General features: G+C 33.0%; 1 protein-coding gene across 12 annotated transcripts in view; it reads right to left on the reverse strand.

Moving 5' to 3' along the window:
• Positions 1-1744: 1744 nt before the first annotated feature.
• The window catches only part of LRFN5 (leucine rich repeat and fibronectin type III domain containing 5), a 264529-nt gene continuing 250172 nt past the window's right edge, over positions 1745-16101 (reverse strand). For 6 of the 12 annotated variants that reach the window (XM_067028516.1, XM_067028512.1, XM_067028517.1 and 3 more), the window contains 4 exons: positions 13210-13922; positions 7320-7363; positions 3584-3639; positions 1745-2136 (listed from right to left, as the gene is read on the reverse strand). In XM_067028516.1, the coding sequence (XP_066884617.1) occupies positions 3613-3639; positions 7320-7363; positions 13210-13922 (784 nt within the window). In that variant the 3' untranslated portion in view covers positions 1745-2136; positions 3584-3612. The remainder of the gene's footprint in view (positions 2137-3583; positions 3640-7319; positions 7364-13209; positions 13923-16101) is intronic. The other 6 variants (XM_059057076.2, XM_067028518.1, XM_067028522.1 and 3 more) reach the window with 1 other exon arrangement.

Raw genomic sequence — 16101 nt, forward strand, 5'->3', positions numbered from 1 at the left:
ACTTACAGGTTCAGAGACTGTGCCAAAGTATTCCTCAACAATATTTGAAAAAAAGAGAAAATATGTACACTATGAGTGTTGTTTGAATTTGTGCATAAATGAAGTTTTAGATTTAGGTATAGGTGATGCAGAGTGAAGACTTGAAGTGATTAAGTACAATTTTAGTTCTAACACACTAAAAATCCTGTTCCTTAGAACACAATAGCATGAATATCCTAAAAAGATGAAGGGGTCAGACTGTGTTCTTACCATCATCAAGAAAAACGATAATTGGGCCAGATGTGGTAGAGATCGGGGCAAGTGGAAGGTAAGGATAAACAGGAGAATGTCCTTGAAGAAAAGGTTGCAGGTTTTCCCAAGAGAGAACTTAAAAAGTTAAACTCTGCCCTGAACTCTAGGAAAGCCATTTGTGTTCCTGACACTTTATATTTCAGGAGAAAATTTGTGTACGACAGAAACAGATTTACAGAGGCAATGCTTATTGTCCAATTTGTCTCCTTTTTGTCACCATAAACATTTATCCATGCATATATACACTTAACACACATGTAAACAGGATTGCTCTGGGCATTTGAGTCGTCAAGAACCAGAGAATGAAGTCAGCTGCCCAAGGTCACAAACTAACTACATTTCAACTCAAACGTGTTACTTCTGTTTCAGTTGTGCATTGTGTGTGTCTGGAAGTGTGTGTGTGTGTGTGTGTGTGTGTGTGTGTGTGTGTGTGTACCCACAGGTTTTAATTATGTCTAGTGTAGCTTGTCTCCTGAGCACAGATTCCAAGTGCCATCTAATGGCTGACATTCTGTAACCTCTCTGGATGGTTGGATATTTTTAACAGTCTAAGAGATGTGGAATGGTTAACAGATTAACCTACATTTCTCAAAGGCAGTTTTCTGGATTTTTTAGTTTTAACTAAATTTTTAAAAATTTAAACTACATATTGCTTTTAATGATAGACAACTACTAGAATTGTCAAGGAACAGAAATAAAATCTCTCAAGTTTGAGAGAATCTGAATTCAACTGCTAATAGCAATGCTACTAAAATATTTTTAATCGAACTTATTGCTTACACCAAGTACAATGATACATTTATAAGCATTTTCAAATTTTACAGTAATATTAATCCTTTGAGAATATGCAAGAGTAGAGTGGGAATTGGTTAAATTCACTCATCCCTAGGGTTTGAACTCAGGCCTGCTAGGTTTGAGTACTGCTTAAATATGACTGTATTAACATATATTAGCCATCAAAAATATCTTACTCCTATTCACGCTGGTGCTAAAAAAGATGTATGTTCTTCTTTGTTTATCCTGGAATTATATATATTTTTATCTCCAATGGAAAATTGGAGAAATGAGCACTTATAATGAAACATAAGGCCTAAAATTAAACCTATTTGCCCTTGCTCTCCAGAAAAACAATGAATCAATTTGGATTAATTACAATATGCCTACCTTGATACTTTCTGAAATTCCACTGGAAGAATAGATCCCTCATCCCTTTCGGTCTTACACTGAAGCATAAAATTGCCATAAAGCTGTTTAAATGGTTGTACTGCTCTCCCATAGAAGTGGGTGCACTTCAGTCATGGAAGAACTAGTTCCAGTATTATAAAGCAATTTGTGATCTCCTAAGGTTTTTGTACTACATAGATGTAAACTAGTATTATTAGCTCCTACAATCATCACTTCACCATTCACACTTGAAGCAACTGAGGTTTCCACAAATCAGGCAATGTGCAAATTCTGTCATAGTAAAACATTTATTTGTTAAAGTGATATAGATTATTCAAGATTCTACAGTCTTAAATCATGGATGGAAATGTAACATGGATTGATACAGAACTCGATGCCAATGTAGGCTTTTTTCTTTCCTTCTTTAAAAAAAAAAATACTTGTAGGTCAGAAGAAAAAAAAATTTTGGTTTTAAAAGGGGATGAACCATGGTCTGATAGAGCCAGTTCCGCGGCATCAGAGACTTCTGCTTCAGCTCCTGTGGACAATTTCTTCTAGGACACCAGTTCAACAATTAGCCTTTGTGAATTGAAACATTTTTAAATTTTGTCTGGTAAAAATATCAGTGGCAAGTATTTTCAGGAGAGAGAGAAGTGGCGCTCTTCAGATTAACTCTGGCCTCTGAAATGAAAGAAAAAGAAAAAGAAAAAAAAGAAAACACACAGCTAATAAGATCACTGGGCTAGCAATCTAGAAGTTACTGAACTGTAAGCACCCAGGCAGGAGCTTATTGCTACAAAATACTAGATATATTTCTATTTCTGGATACTATTTAGACATGCACATCAGCACTTAAAATGTTCCCTGGTAATTTCAAATTATTGAATATATTAAAAAAATCTCATTTTAGAAAGGAATCTAAATGTTTTAAGACTAAATAGTTAAGCAAGTCAGAGACAAACTGAGGAATGGCAATTTTCCTTGCTTTGATTTTCACATTTATATTCTCAAATTAAGAGAAAAAAGTTACTTTATTCATTAAGGCATGCTATTCAGACTTTAACAAATATTCACATTGGCTTTTTAAATATGAACATTTTAGATCAAATTTGTTCATCATATCTAAAACCTACATGATCTCTACTTTTTTAATATATTCTTTTGGAAGCTTTGTATCATATTAAGGTTTTATAAAATTTAATTATACATTTACTGATAGTGAAGACAATAAATTCATCTACATTAATTAGTTCTTCACCCACAGAACAAATAAAATAAATGTGAGAACACAATAACTCACAAGCAAAGGCATTTCATCGTTAACATGATTTTGAAAGAAAATCATATAAAAAACAATTTAAAAATATTTAAATAACAAACTGTGAAAATGTTTTTTCTCTAACATGGGTTCTCAGTACTCATGACTTTCAAATAGGTGTATAAATTCTATACTTCAATAAGATGGAAAATAATTTTTGAGAGATACAATTTCATCATATGAAATAGAAGTAATTTTTCTCCTTTCCATTCAAGAACAACTACATGTTTACAAGTTGAGGGTTATAAAATGCATGGAACAAATGCATGATGAAAAATAGCTTCTTAACTTCAAATATGCTATATCAAAGTGTTGATATAGGACATATTTGGATAACTTTGTGTGGTAAAGGTAGGCAAAATACTATAGAGATATTTTACTTAAGAAAATATTTCAAAATAGTTAATCAGAATAAGTGAAATTATTTTTGAGATAAATGATAATTTTTGAGAATTACTGAACAAAGAATTACTGGATGTTTGAAGATTGTTAATAGATAATAGATGTGTATCTGATTTTTAAAAAATAATTATTTGGAAACTACTGAAATATAGACATCACTAGCATACTTTACCTGGAATATTCATTCTAAGGAAAACATTACAAAAATCACTTTAAACTATGATGGGAATAGCTAAATTCCTTGCTAGTGGATTCACAGCACAGGTTATTTTGGTGAAATTGGTTACCAACAATACTTTTATTTATTTTTGTATATCCAGTAATATGTTCTCTTTGATTAAAAAAAAGTGATTGTACTACACCAAATTTCATTTCAGGAAGTAGTAATATAGAAAAGACTAAACATACCTAGAAGAAAAATATAGTGGACGGTATAATTAGTTTGACTTTGGAAATAATAAATACTGCAAGAATAACAAACTTTCTTTTAATATCAAGTTAATGATTCTATAAGCTGACATAGTTTAAAGAGTTTTTGGTTCAGTTTCACATTACATAATAACATTAACAAACTGTGGGATTATGGTTTATAAAAAAGTTGTTATTTTGAATATTAGGAAATAGCAATCGGTTTGGGGAACAATGGTGTGAATTTGTCTGCCCTGAATCTGCCATTATTGAAACTATGACGCAATATGAAGTTGAATAAAAATATTATATGTAAGATTCAAAATAACACTTTTTACTTATCAATAAACAAGCATAATGATTCCATAAAGATCTAAATATGGAACACAAAATTACAAGAGCATCACAAAGAAAAAACAAGATGGACTATAATAACTACGCTAAAATGTTATAAGAACTAAAAATAATGAATTTGGGGTAGGTTCAGGATGTTTTGTCAATGGTCCTCATTTGACAATGAAAGGGTACCATGCAAAACACTGCACAACCTTATCAACAGTACTACAAATAAAAGGAGAAATTAAAGCTATGTCAACATTAGAGGAAGAAAAAAATACCCCGACATTGAATGGATTTGGGAAACTGTTATTGCTCTTACTCTGAATGTAATTAAGACCTATGAGAGATTTTTTATCTTATATAGTTAGGATATCTAAAAAGAAGGAAATGATTTCTAAAGGTCATTGCTGACACTAGGGTTCTATATATTTTTTTCTGATTTTCTGTAATGTTCAAATAAATATGTCACAAAGTATGCTTTAATTATAAAAATAGTTAAATGTTTTCTACAATGTCTATTCTATTACTCTTTTTTTGTTTTTTTAATTTACTTGAAGGTAATATCATAGGTGGAGGAAACCCTACAGAACCAAATATTTTATATTGGTCATTCTTGTGTGTACAAAAAACATTGGAAAGATATCTGAATCATATACACACATTTGTTTTGCTGCTCAGCTCTTAGCTCATACGATTTTCAAACTGTGTTTTCCCATAGTTGTTTTAATATTGCTGTTTATTTCTAATCAACACTAACCTTTTTTTTTTTTTTTTTTTTTTTTTTTTGCGGTATGTGGGCCTCTCACTGCTGTGGCCTCTCCCGCTGCGGAGCACAGGCTCCAGCGGCGCAGGCTCAGCGTCTATGGCTCACGGGCCCAGCCACTCCGCGGCATGTGGGATCTTCCCGGACCGGGGCACGAACCCGTGTCCCCTGCATTGGCAGGCGGACTCTCAACCACTGCGCCACCAGGGAAGCCCAACACTAACTTCTTATTCACTTATATATTAATAGTTTGTCTAAAAGAACTACTACTGTCACCTAGGATACATTTTTTTAATCTATTAAAGCTGTGTTTTAAGTTTTTTTGCTTATTTTATTGTCTATATATATAAGGAACATTTTGATCTCCATTTAAGGCAATGGGCAGTGTCCAATTGTTTGGAAATTATATTTTGCCACTGGGTGGAAAGAGACATGTATGTTACCATCCTACAGGGATTATAAACTTAAACTAAAATTGTATAATCCTCCTTATCCCACTACCACCTCCCCACCAAAAAACTAAGAAGCTGTGAACACAAGGAACCTCTGCCAGCTCTCTACCTCACTTCATTCACAAGGTAAAGTGCTGCTGACAGTGTGAAAAGCCATGAGAAGACTAGCACACAGGTCACAGTCTCTTCAAAGGGACATTACCGTTTGGTTGTGCTGACAGTTGTAGAAATGATAAGCCTGCTATTGCAGAAATCATTTATCGAATCACAAGAATAGTTGCACTGAAGTCATATGGTGACTTAAATCTGATAACAGAAGTGTAGCAAGAAATTGGCTACTGAGTAAATGATGTATTACCACTAAATTTTGTTAACATTCTTCTTTGCCTGTGGATTTATTTTTCTAGCTAATGCTCATAGAAAGAAAAAAAAAAATAGCCAAAGCATGGGGGGGAAATTGCTATGACATTATGACATAATGTTTCAAAAAAGGAACTCAATAAAGACTCAGCATAAAATTTTAAAAATAGGTGACATATTCTACATATGCACATTCACTATGAAATCTAATACAAACACATATGTACATATGAATTTACTACATACAGAAATGACAAATCATTGAAAGATCATGCACCAAATTATTAGTATTTGTATCTGGGGGGTGGGTTATGACAGATTTACATTTTTAAAAATTTTAAGCCAATATTTTCCAAAGTTCTCTAATACTAATTACTTTGGGACAAAGAAAATCGTTATTAGAAATCTTATGTACTTATCACATTGGCAAACCTTTTGCTACCCCAAGTAGCAACCAAACTCCCAAGGAGATTACTTTTCTCTAAATTTGACTTCTAATACTGTGGTAAAATAAGGAAATAAACACAATAATATCTAACATGCCCCACAAAATATGAATACTTGGAGAATTGCTTTAATTGGTAGTTGAAAAATGATCAGATTGATTCTCCTGCTTCCAAATCTTGATAGAACATTTAGAACCATTCTGGATCATGCTTCTGATAGGGGAAGCTTGACTTTTTAATTCCTTTCTAAGGATATTCTCTTTCAGAACAGCCAGGTGTCCAAAGTTACATGATAAATTAACAGTGGGAGAGAGGGAGGGAAGAAAGGAAGAAGAAAGAAAGGGAGAGAGGGAGAGAAAGAAAGGGAAGGTGGTAGAGAACAAAGGCACCTTCATGCAGGTCAGTTCAATTCTATTAACACCAAGTACGTGCCCGACTCTGTGCTATTGATTGTTTCCAGCGAGCCATCTGTTTGTTTTTTTGCAGCATAGGAATGGGACCCTAAATTCAGTAAAGAAATGATGAAAAACATTTTGTTTGATTCAGAAATGAAATTCTTTAGGGGAAACCCAGAACAATGGTCCAAGTTATTGTTATCTTTTAAATAAGAAATAGTTAAAAAAAAAAAGACCCTTATTTTCACTATCAACAAATAAATCAATGGCTTTTTCTAAGAACCTTTAAAAGCAGAATAGTTTTTCTGTGCCAAATCTTAAGCAAATGGCTGATGCATCCAGCTGTTTGAACAGATTGCTAAAGTGTCATTCTGCTCTGGAAACACACTTTCTGATCCAATTAAAATGCAGGAATCAAATACTCATTTGAAACTTAAAAAAAAAGAAAGAAAACCAAGAAGAGTAATTGGTTCCTGACAAAAGGAATACCATGAACATTTCATGTGTAGTCTTTTGCTCCATTTTATAGCGGCTTCATTCATTTCATATACATGAAACACTTCTGTTCATCCACTTTCGGTGAGGCCTAATATATTATCTCAGCTTCTATTAGGATATGGAGTTCAAGGATAGGAGTGAATATATTCTTATCAAGCTACTGTCTTCACGTTGGGAAATATTTGTAAAAATACACGATATCCTGCGTGACTACAAATGTGATTCCAAAGTCACACTAGTATTCCCTTTATTCTTACAATGTGAATCAGAAATATTTGGTTAGCCAGAAATATGTCTAAATTTAGGAACTGGAAATTCACTTAACCAAACTGAACTTCACTGTTTACCACTGAGCATTGAGTAAGTTTTAATGGAAAATTTCAACAAGTTACATAAACTAGCAAAACAAAAATTAAAAATTCATTTATAAAAGAATATACCCACTTAAGTGCCGAAGCATGTGACAGGTAACAAGAATCTCACCTGTGTTTCCTGGACAGTCTGGTCAACATTAGTCGGCAAAGCATCTGGGAATAAAATTTTCAGTGTCATGAACAATTCATTTTTTATGAAACAGACCTTAAAATACTTCTCACTGAAACCTTGATAAGATTCATCTTAACAAAGAGTTATCTGCACATTTTTTGATAACTTACCAGTTCTTGGGTTAATTGCAATTGACTTTATAATACTTCATAGTTCTCTATGGCTATTTCCTGATATATAATACTCTAAATGCAGAATTTAAAAAAATATTGTTCTAGTTACTAAAATGAGTAGTTATCAATATGGAATGCACTTTTCCTGCAAGAATTCAATAAGAGAATTAGGCTTCTATTCATTTTCCTTACTCAAAGTTAACATTTCGACCACAGAGTTGCATATGATTAATGTGGAAAGATACATCAAGGAAAAACAATCCAAAGCAGGAAATGTACTTTTACCATATTCACCACGCAAAGTATAAAATAATAATTTACAATATAAACCATTATTCAATAACCCCCAAGATAATAATAGCATGTTTTGCTGAATACCAGTTTATCCTTATATAAAACAGTAATGTTCTAAATGAAAACATTCTGCCTTCAAATGTTCATATGTATATTCCAATTGGCTATAAATGTTTAATATCATTAAATAACCCTGTACAGTACACATTCTATTTCCTCCCAAATGTCCTATTTTAAAGCAAATACTCTAGTCATTAAGAAGGGACACAATTATAAGAAAAAATTAGGTGTCTCAGGAAAACGTCATTCTAAGGGTTCACAAATGAGTGTGATGAGAACAGTACAAAATACTTTTTTGATAAAACCTCCAGCATAAATATTCATATAAATTTACAATGACCTCTGGAGATTAGGTTTTACATGAAAGCAATAACAAGACATGTTCGCATTATACAGAAAAACAAATAATTAGGAAATTACATTATGGTAGAGCCCACATAGTATATTCCATAAGTCCCTTCATGTTGATGGTAACTTTAGATTCTAAATTTTGACTTTGAAATAGCTGAAAAAATCAGAAGATGGTGGTACACTGATTATTGTTATATTGAGTATTTATGATATTTGATGAAATTGCACATGCATTAATATTACCTTAAAGAGGTAATTTCATACTTTAGTATACTCCCAGTTACAAACTGTTACTTCCTATGTCCCCTTTCAGATAACACCACGATTAGGATGACTCGATCCCAGTAATACATTTACCATTCTTTATTCTGTACTGCTAAAAGAAAGGATGGTTTCTGTTGCAAAAAATGAACAAACAAACAACCCACCCCAAACCTGACAAAACTAGTTGTATTTGTAATCCCAGCATGTATTTATCTATCATGGGAGGGAAAGGACTGAGTGATCTGAAAGACAGAGCTCTGAAACAATTATATTTAAAATTCCAGTCATTAATTTTGGTTATTTTCTCTTTCCTCTATGAAATTTTTAAAGTGAGATATTTTTTATCCATAAATTTACCTCAACTAACACTGAACTCACAAACATTATAAGGTAAATTGTCATTATTATTATTAGTGTTTTATTACCAATAGAGGAAGATAAGAAAAATCCTTTTCCCATCCAGTCCACCTCTGGGCTGAAGTCCTTTCCCCAAAACACATTACACACACTCACACACGGAAGAATCCACATATGCTGTTGAAGTGGAAAGACTGTACTCTTCCTGAGACTCAAGGGAAGGCTGAGCAAGGGGAAGAGGGTACACAGTCTTCATTCTTTCTAAAATAAATGAACACTGCTTGTTTATCATTATAAAATGGAGTTGGAATTCTGCCACACCGAGAAGAAAATGGGCTCGTATCTACAGTCTTCTTTGGAAGAAACACCCCATTTACCTTCACAATTCTTGTACAAGAAGATGCTTTATGTTTTTGAAATTTTTTAAACTACTGGAATTTTAATGATTGTTTTTAACTTTATTATTATGAATAAACAGAGGGGGAAATACAAAAATTTAGGAAGTAAAAGTCTATTAATGTGAACTTTGTGATAATTGTTTTATTAATTTTTTAGTTTTATAAATGAATATTAATTTCCTTACAGTAATACAAGCAAATAAAATAGTTAAAATTTAGTTTGGAAGTACATTTTGAGTGCTTTAAGGCAAAGCAGAAAATACTTCAAGAAAAAAAGAAGATTCCTGTGGACAATGGAAGACATATAATTTTTAAAAATTCTTTAAATTCTTGTGGAGAAAGTATGTATCATTCAGGTAGTAAACTTGTTATGTCTATAGGTGGCTTACAATAGCTCAAAAACTTATATTCTAAAACTTTTTTAGTGAACTATATCTGAAAAGTAGCTAAAATCAACTGTCTAAAAGCATAAAAAAGCTTACTGTGACCTCAACTTAACTAATACATTTAATGGTTAGAAAAAAAAAAATGTAGAAAATGTGTTGTTCTCAGCAAAGGTGTTATTGGATCTAATTTAAATTATTGTATTTAATGTACCTCTGTGCTAATCTATTTGTAAACTAAAAATAAATAATATTAATCAAACCAAACTTTGTTTCTTCTTAGGATTTTGAGCCTACTTCGGATGCTTCATTATTCCTTTATGGAACTTACCTATTATATATACTTTTCTTTAAAAAGACTTACTTTAATAATAGTTTGACATTTTCAAAATGGGGGACAATTATCCAAAACAAAAAGTAACACAGAAATACATATAATTTTTTTAAAAGTTTGGAGTAAATATCTGTAAATATATTATTTGTCAGTTTGTTAGTGAACAAACTGAAACCATAGTATAAAGTGGCTAAAAATTAAAGAAGAATAATTAAAAACAAGGAAGCAAAAACAATATATACAACCTATACATAGTCAGCAACAACAAACAGCAAAACCAAATGCTTTAGATCACATATATGTAGTTAGTTAAATAAGGAATGTAAGAAATGACAGAAAGAAAAACAAGAGGGATAGAATTTCTTGCTTATAGTATGTAATATCTGGATCACATATCTCCATTGTGCTAATTAATCAAAATTCTTAATATTGAGCTTTCTTCTCTGGCTGCATCCACTTATTTATTCATCTATCCATTTGCTCATTCATTCATCTGAGTAACTACTGCATTTTGGATATTATACCAGGTACCTTTGATCACCCCCAACCTTCACATAGATTTATCTTTCAGCCACTTCACACTTAAACTGCACTGAGCAAAACATTTTTCATATACTTATCAACAACACCAAATAACATCTGACCCTCTTGATAGGCCAATTTTTGTTCACATATTTTGTTCAAATATAAACTTTTTGAAAGATAGGAACACAGACCTTCTTAACATCTGTAGAACAAGTGTTCAGGCATTTGGTTAATTCACCCTAAAAAGAGTCTTGTAAAAGCAATAACAATTTAAATGGTTTCAATGGCTTTAGTCAAGCAGAATAAAATTTCACATGATTAGATATTATAAGAGTTCTAAATGTTTATGAGAAATAAAAGATATTTAATTAAAGTTTCATTAGAAACATAAGCAGGAAATTGATTTTAAAAATCCAGGCAACTGGAAAATAACATAAGTTAATCAGTAGCTTGGAGTAGACACATTAAGCTGCTGCCAGTTCTGTGTGATTTCAGCACCCCCTTGACCACAATGTTCATTGTGCCAGAGATTCCTTGTTTGGGGATTCATTTATTTTAAGTCTTGAAATCTTTTATATATTCAGGACATTTTAATACTATGCAGGTAAAAACTAGGAAGGTGAAAAATAATATGCTTTTGTCAATCAGCACTTCATGAAGAATTAAGTAACTGGTGTTAATTAAAAATGTTTAGTTGGGATTAGAGCATTATTACAAAAATAGTGTTGAAAATACACTTCACTTTGAGCAATGCTTTGATTTTACAAAATAATACCACACATGTGATCTCATTTATTCTTCACAAGAACTATATATCTGACCCAGGAAGGCTGATTATATTTTAGAAATGTGAAAGACAAACTTCAGTAAAAGAAGCAGGGCAGAGAAGACATTTAGGAAACACCTAAGGTAATGAAAGCCCATTAGACAAATTTTTTCATGAGTTGCTCAGAAAGTAATCTCTAACTGCTTTAATCTAATCCACTTTTGAATGTCATCACGATAAATCATGTATATTATGTGCCTTGGTCAATTTGAAATTAACTGAAAATTTTATAAATGCTTCCAACAAGAGAAAATTAAACCAATGATGGACATTCCTCACCTGTGTTTTAAATGGTATTTCAAGTAATCTGAAAGAGTTACTAAACTTTTACTGTGTGTTTAACTTACTTCCAGGGAGTAATTTACATAAAGTCCATATCTTATTATATTATGGCTAAAATGTTTTGTGCAACGTTCCCACATGAACCTTATTCTCAAAAAAACCCCCCAAAACAAAACAATAACAAAAAAAACCCAAAGTCCTGTTTACTGATCTTTAATAAAACACCATTAAGTTACCATATAATATTGTAAAAAAATTTCAGCAAGTAGATAGAACATTTCTCTATAGACCTTGATTTCAATGACTGTCCAAGAATGTCATATTATCAAGGAGTAATATTACTGTCTGATTAAATTAAAAATCCTTTTTTAAATGACATATTCCCACTACGCTGTATAATTTCTAATTAAATTTCATCGCAAGTTCTGGTGCAAATGATAAATACATTTACTCAGAGAGAAACATTCAAATTCAGGATTACAGAGTAGAAGGGAGAAACGAAACTACTACCTGGTTAATGAGCAATGACTTTATATTGCTTATAAATGTAATAAGAACTCTATTAGAAGATTTTTATTTAACTTGGTGATAAAAATAAATATCCCTTTGATAAAGGTAGTTTTGTATTTTTGTTTCCCTATTTAACTTGCATTAAGAAAAATATAAAGCTCATTCATTCACCAAATGTATACTGAATGAATGAAAACACCTTCATAAGCCCAGGCAGATGCATATGACTTAAAACTGGCCTGTGACTAAAAACTGAATTGGCTTTTTTTGCCAAATGAAAAATCAATTGCATGTTCTTCTGCTTCCCACTGAAAAAGCTGTGTCATAGATGAGAAATATCTTAGACCCATTAAGGCACCTGAACCAAGAATGTTGATTAGAAGGGTACTTATTTTAACACTGTCTGGGTATACTTGAGTATCTTATTTTAAACAACATGACAACACAGAGCTGTTCTCTAAAATATTTGCCTAAAAACAAACACCACTGTCATTGAAAGAAAATATACAATCTACTCATTGAAAAATACCAATCATCCATAGGTGGTACTTTGTAAGACTGGAGGAAATATCATTATTTATGCAAGACTTTCTTTTCCATATGACAACTTTCATTTTGTGGTCTGCTATTGCAGAACCTGGTAGCTGGTCCTAGAATGGGGAAGGCACTGCTGTCATGCTTTTTCCCTAAACAATTTTATATATATGACCTTCATATATACATGGATATATATGAAGTTACTTCATATATATCCATGTATATATGAAGTAACTATACCCTAGAGGGTTTATATGCCATAGCTCTGTTAGCCATGAATCAGAGAGATAAGACTGGGATTTCGAATTCCAATTTCCTATGTGAGTTCTCAAAATAATTTTTTCATTAAAAAGAAATAATAGGTTACACAGTGCTTTCCAATATCCATTCAGAATTTGAAAGAGTTGCTTTTCCACTATGCCCATCAGAACTGTTGGACTGAATTAACATCGCATTCATAGACATGCTTCTTTTAGACAACAGTCCGCACGTGTTCGGTGAGTTAATATAATAATAGTATTCCTTTAATTCTCCATTCAGGGAGTACCTGTGCCTTGCTCTGGATCTCTCAGCAGGCAAAGTGAGAAACTTACTTGGCTTTGAATGTGCTCTTTTAGATGTGGGTCCCTCTGTGCCGGAATCAGGAGGTCGACTAGCTAACTGCAAGGCAGTTGAGTTGTTCCTGTTAGTGTTTTGGGACTCAACACTTGTGACAGCTTCACTCTGTGGTTCGGTACTTGGCTTCGTGCCAGTCTTTCTTTTCTGCTTTTGGGACACAGAAGTACTTGAAGTCCAGGTAGGAGGCAAAGCAGAGGTAGTGGTAGAGGAGTCTTGACTTGAACAAGTTTCTGAACATTGTATCACATTGTCATTGGCAACTTTAAAACACTGGGCATTCTCTTCGTGTCCCACAGCTTGTTTGGACATGGACTGGGGCAGCGTCATACTACAGCCTTGTATTTGAGCCCCGTTAGTTTGAGAGCAGACGTTGCTGACCTTGGTGACCTTGTGTTGCCCATTATTGTTACAAACCTTATACCGGATCATTAGAATGATGATGAAAACCAGCACAGAGGCTACAATGATTCCACCAATAATAATAATCATGGTGCCTCCCAAAAACTGGGACTGCATGAAATGGCACCGCACATAATCCTCTTCCGTAGTAAACTGGATGCAACCCACGACTCTTGTGGCAGTGAGGGAAGTAATGCCATCATCATATATTGCCAAGACACACAAGTCATACATAGTTCCAGCAGCCAGGTTATTGACAAGAAAAGTTTTGCTCGTAGGAGGTATCATTCTGAGGGACAATGGAATTTGTGTTAATATTAAAAACAAAACAAAACAGATACCCACACAGTCATTATGACTTTAGTTCTGTTTCATTTCAGTACTCATTAAGATGAGCACATTTATAACATATGAAATATGAGAAAATGATCTAATCTTATATTTACCCAGTTACAATGACTAAAAGTCATTGTTGGATTCTGCATTATGTTAATGGTGCCTGCACTATGTCTTGACAAGCTTACTAATTACATTGCTTGGCAAAGCAGAATTCCTAATAAAAGCCACTGCTAAAAAGTCATTTATGACAAATTACTTTTGAAAAGTGTGACTGTGACATTATTTGACTACTAAACAAATCCATTTAGCACTTACAACACCTCTGTGACTAAAAGCCAATTTGAAGGAAGGGAAAACACTGACAATCACATTAGAAACCAGAATGGAAATGCAATTCAGAGTATTTATTTTCAAAATCAGTTATAAGCTACTATGGAATGGTACCCGGTAATTCTATCTTTTATAACTAAGATAATTACTAAGATTAAAGTTTTGTTTGTTTGTTTGTTTTTGGGTTTTTTTTTGTGGTACGCGGGCCTCTCACTGTTGTGGCCTCTCCCGTCGTGGGGCACAGGCTCCGGACGCGCAGGCTCAGCGGCCACGGCTCACGGGCCCAGCCGCTCCACGGCATGTGGGATTTTCCCGGACCGGGGCACGAACCCGTGTCCGCTGCATCGGCAGGCGGACTCTCAACCACTGCGCCACCAGGGAAGCCCTAAAGTACTTTATTTACAGATCTCAACCCTCTCTTATGTCTTCAACACTTGGTTCCCAGTATGTTTTTATCTATAAATGAGGTTGATGTGTAATATTATCCTAGAATCATGAACAGGGCAAAACTGTTGACCAGAGCATAAATCCCTTATCCTCCCCATTGTGGGCTGATGAAATTACTTTCACAACATAGTTTGTAAAGTTTGATAAGAGTTTAAGACATCTCTGAATCCACTGTATCACTAAAGTCTTCTGTGGCTCCTATTCTCCACTACCTTTTTCTACTCAGTAGCAACCATATATGACTAATTTAATTTGGAAAAAAGGCTTGAAACTCTCTTTTTTCTCTGAAAGAGTTTTAGAAATTTCAAGACTTGGCAATGCTAATCTGTTATACAACCTAAACAATGTGTTCTAAATGTACCAAGAAACTTTCAGGTTAGAGTATATATTGTGGTTGAAATCACTACCATTTAGTGAGTACATAAGAAATGCCAGGCATTACTAAGCACTTTATATGCATTATGATTTCATTTTTACAATGTCTTATGAGGTAGGCATTATCACCATTTTACACGTGACAAACATTAAGGTCAGGAATTCAAGCAATTTCCTCAGGGTCATAAAGAATTTACTTGTCATGGAAGGATTAAAATCTTGAAATTTGGAAAAGAGAAACTGACCTATTTCACAGAGCTAATGTTTAAAGTATATAGAATGTCTAGTAGCTACAGAAAAGTAAGGGGTAGTGGTGGATGCTAGTCTTTGACAACGGGTTAAATAATCTATAGCCTAAGTGAAAAGCTGAGTATGACAACAGCAAACTACGATATACTAATATACATGCATCGCAGTCTACATTCCAATACATTTAGTGATGAGAGGGATATTAGAAACCATTTACTCTAATCTCTTCCTTTTAAAGATGAGAAAATTAAAACTCAGCCAAGTAGAACCTTGCCCAGCATCAGTCACATGGTTAGCTAGGTCAGTTTTGTTTTTTCCTACCAGCCCATGCTTATTTTTTAAAAAAATTTCTCTCATTTCCATACATGAGCAAAAATCAAATTATCTTCAAGAATTCATCTAGGTATGTAAAAACTGATTTGATCTTATTTCAGAAAAGCTGAAAGTCAATATATATATATGTATATATATAATATATATATACATATATATATATACATGTATACATATGTATATTTCAAAGCCATGATTTTACATTATTTCCTAGGAGTAACAATAGTCTATCATGAGTGAAATTATATGGAGAGGTAAAAATGTATATTTCCAAATGAAAATTGGATAACATGTGACAATAAATCAATGAGGCTGAACTTTAGAAAAACATACCAGAAATTCTTTAGTCAGATGCGAATTCTCCACCAATATCCTTACCCAGAGATTACATATTT

This window comes from Kogia breviceps, chromosome 3 (genome assembly GCF_026419965.1).
Source record: "Kogia breviceps isolate mKogBre1 chromosome 3, mKogBre1 haplotype 1, whole genome shotgun sequence".
NCBI lineage: Eukaryota > Metazoa > Chordata > Mammalia > Artiodactyla > Physeteridae > Kogia > Kogia breviceps.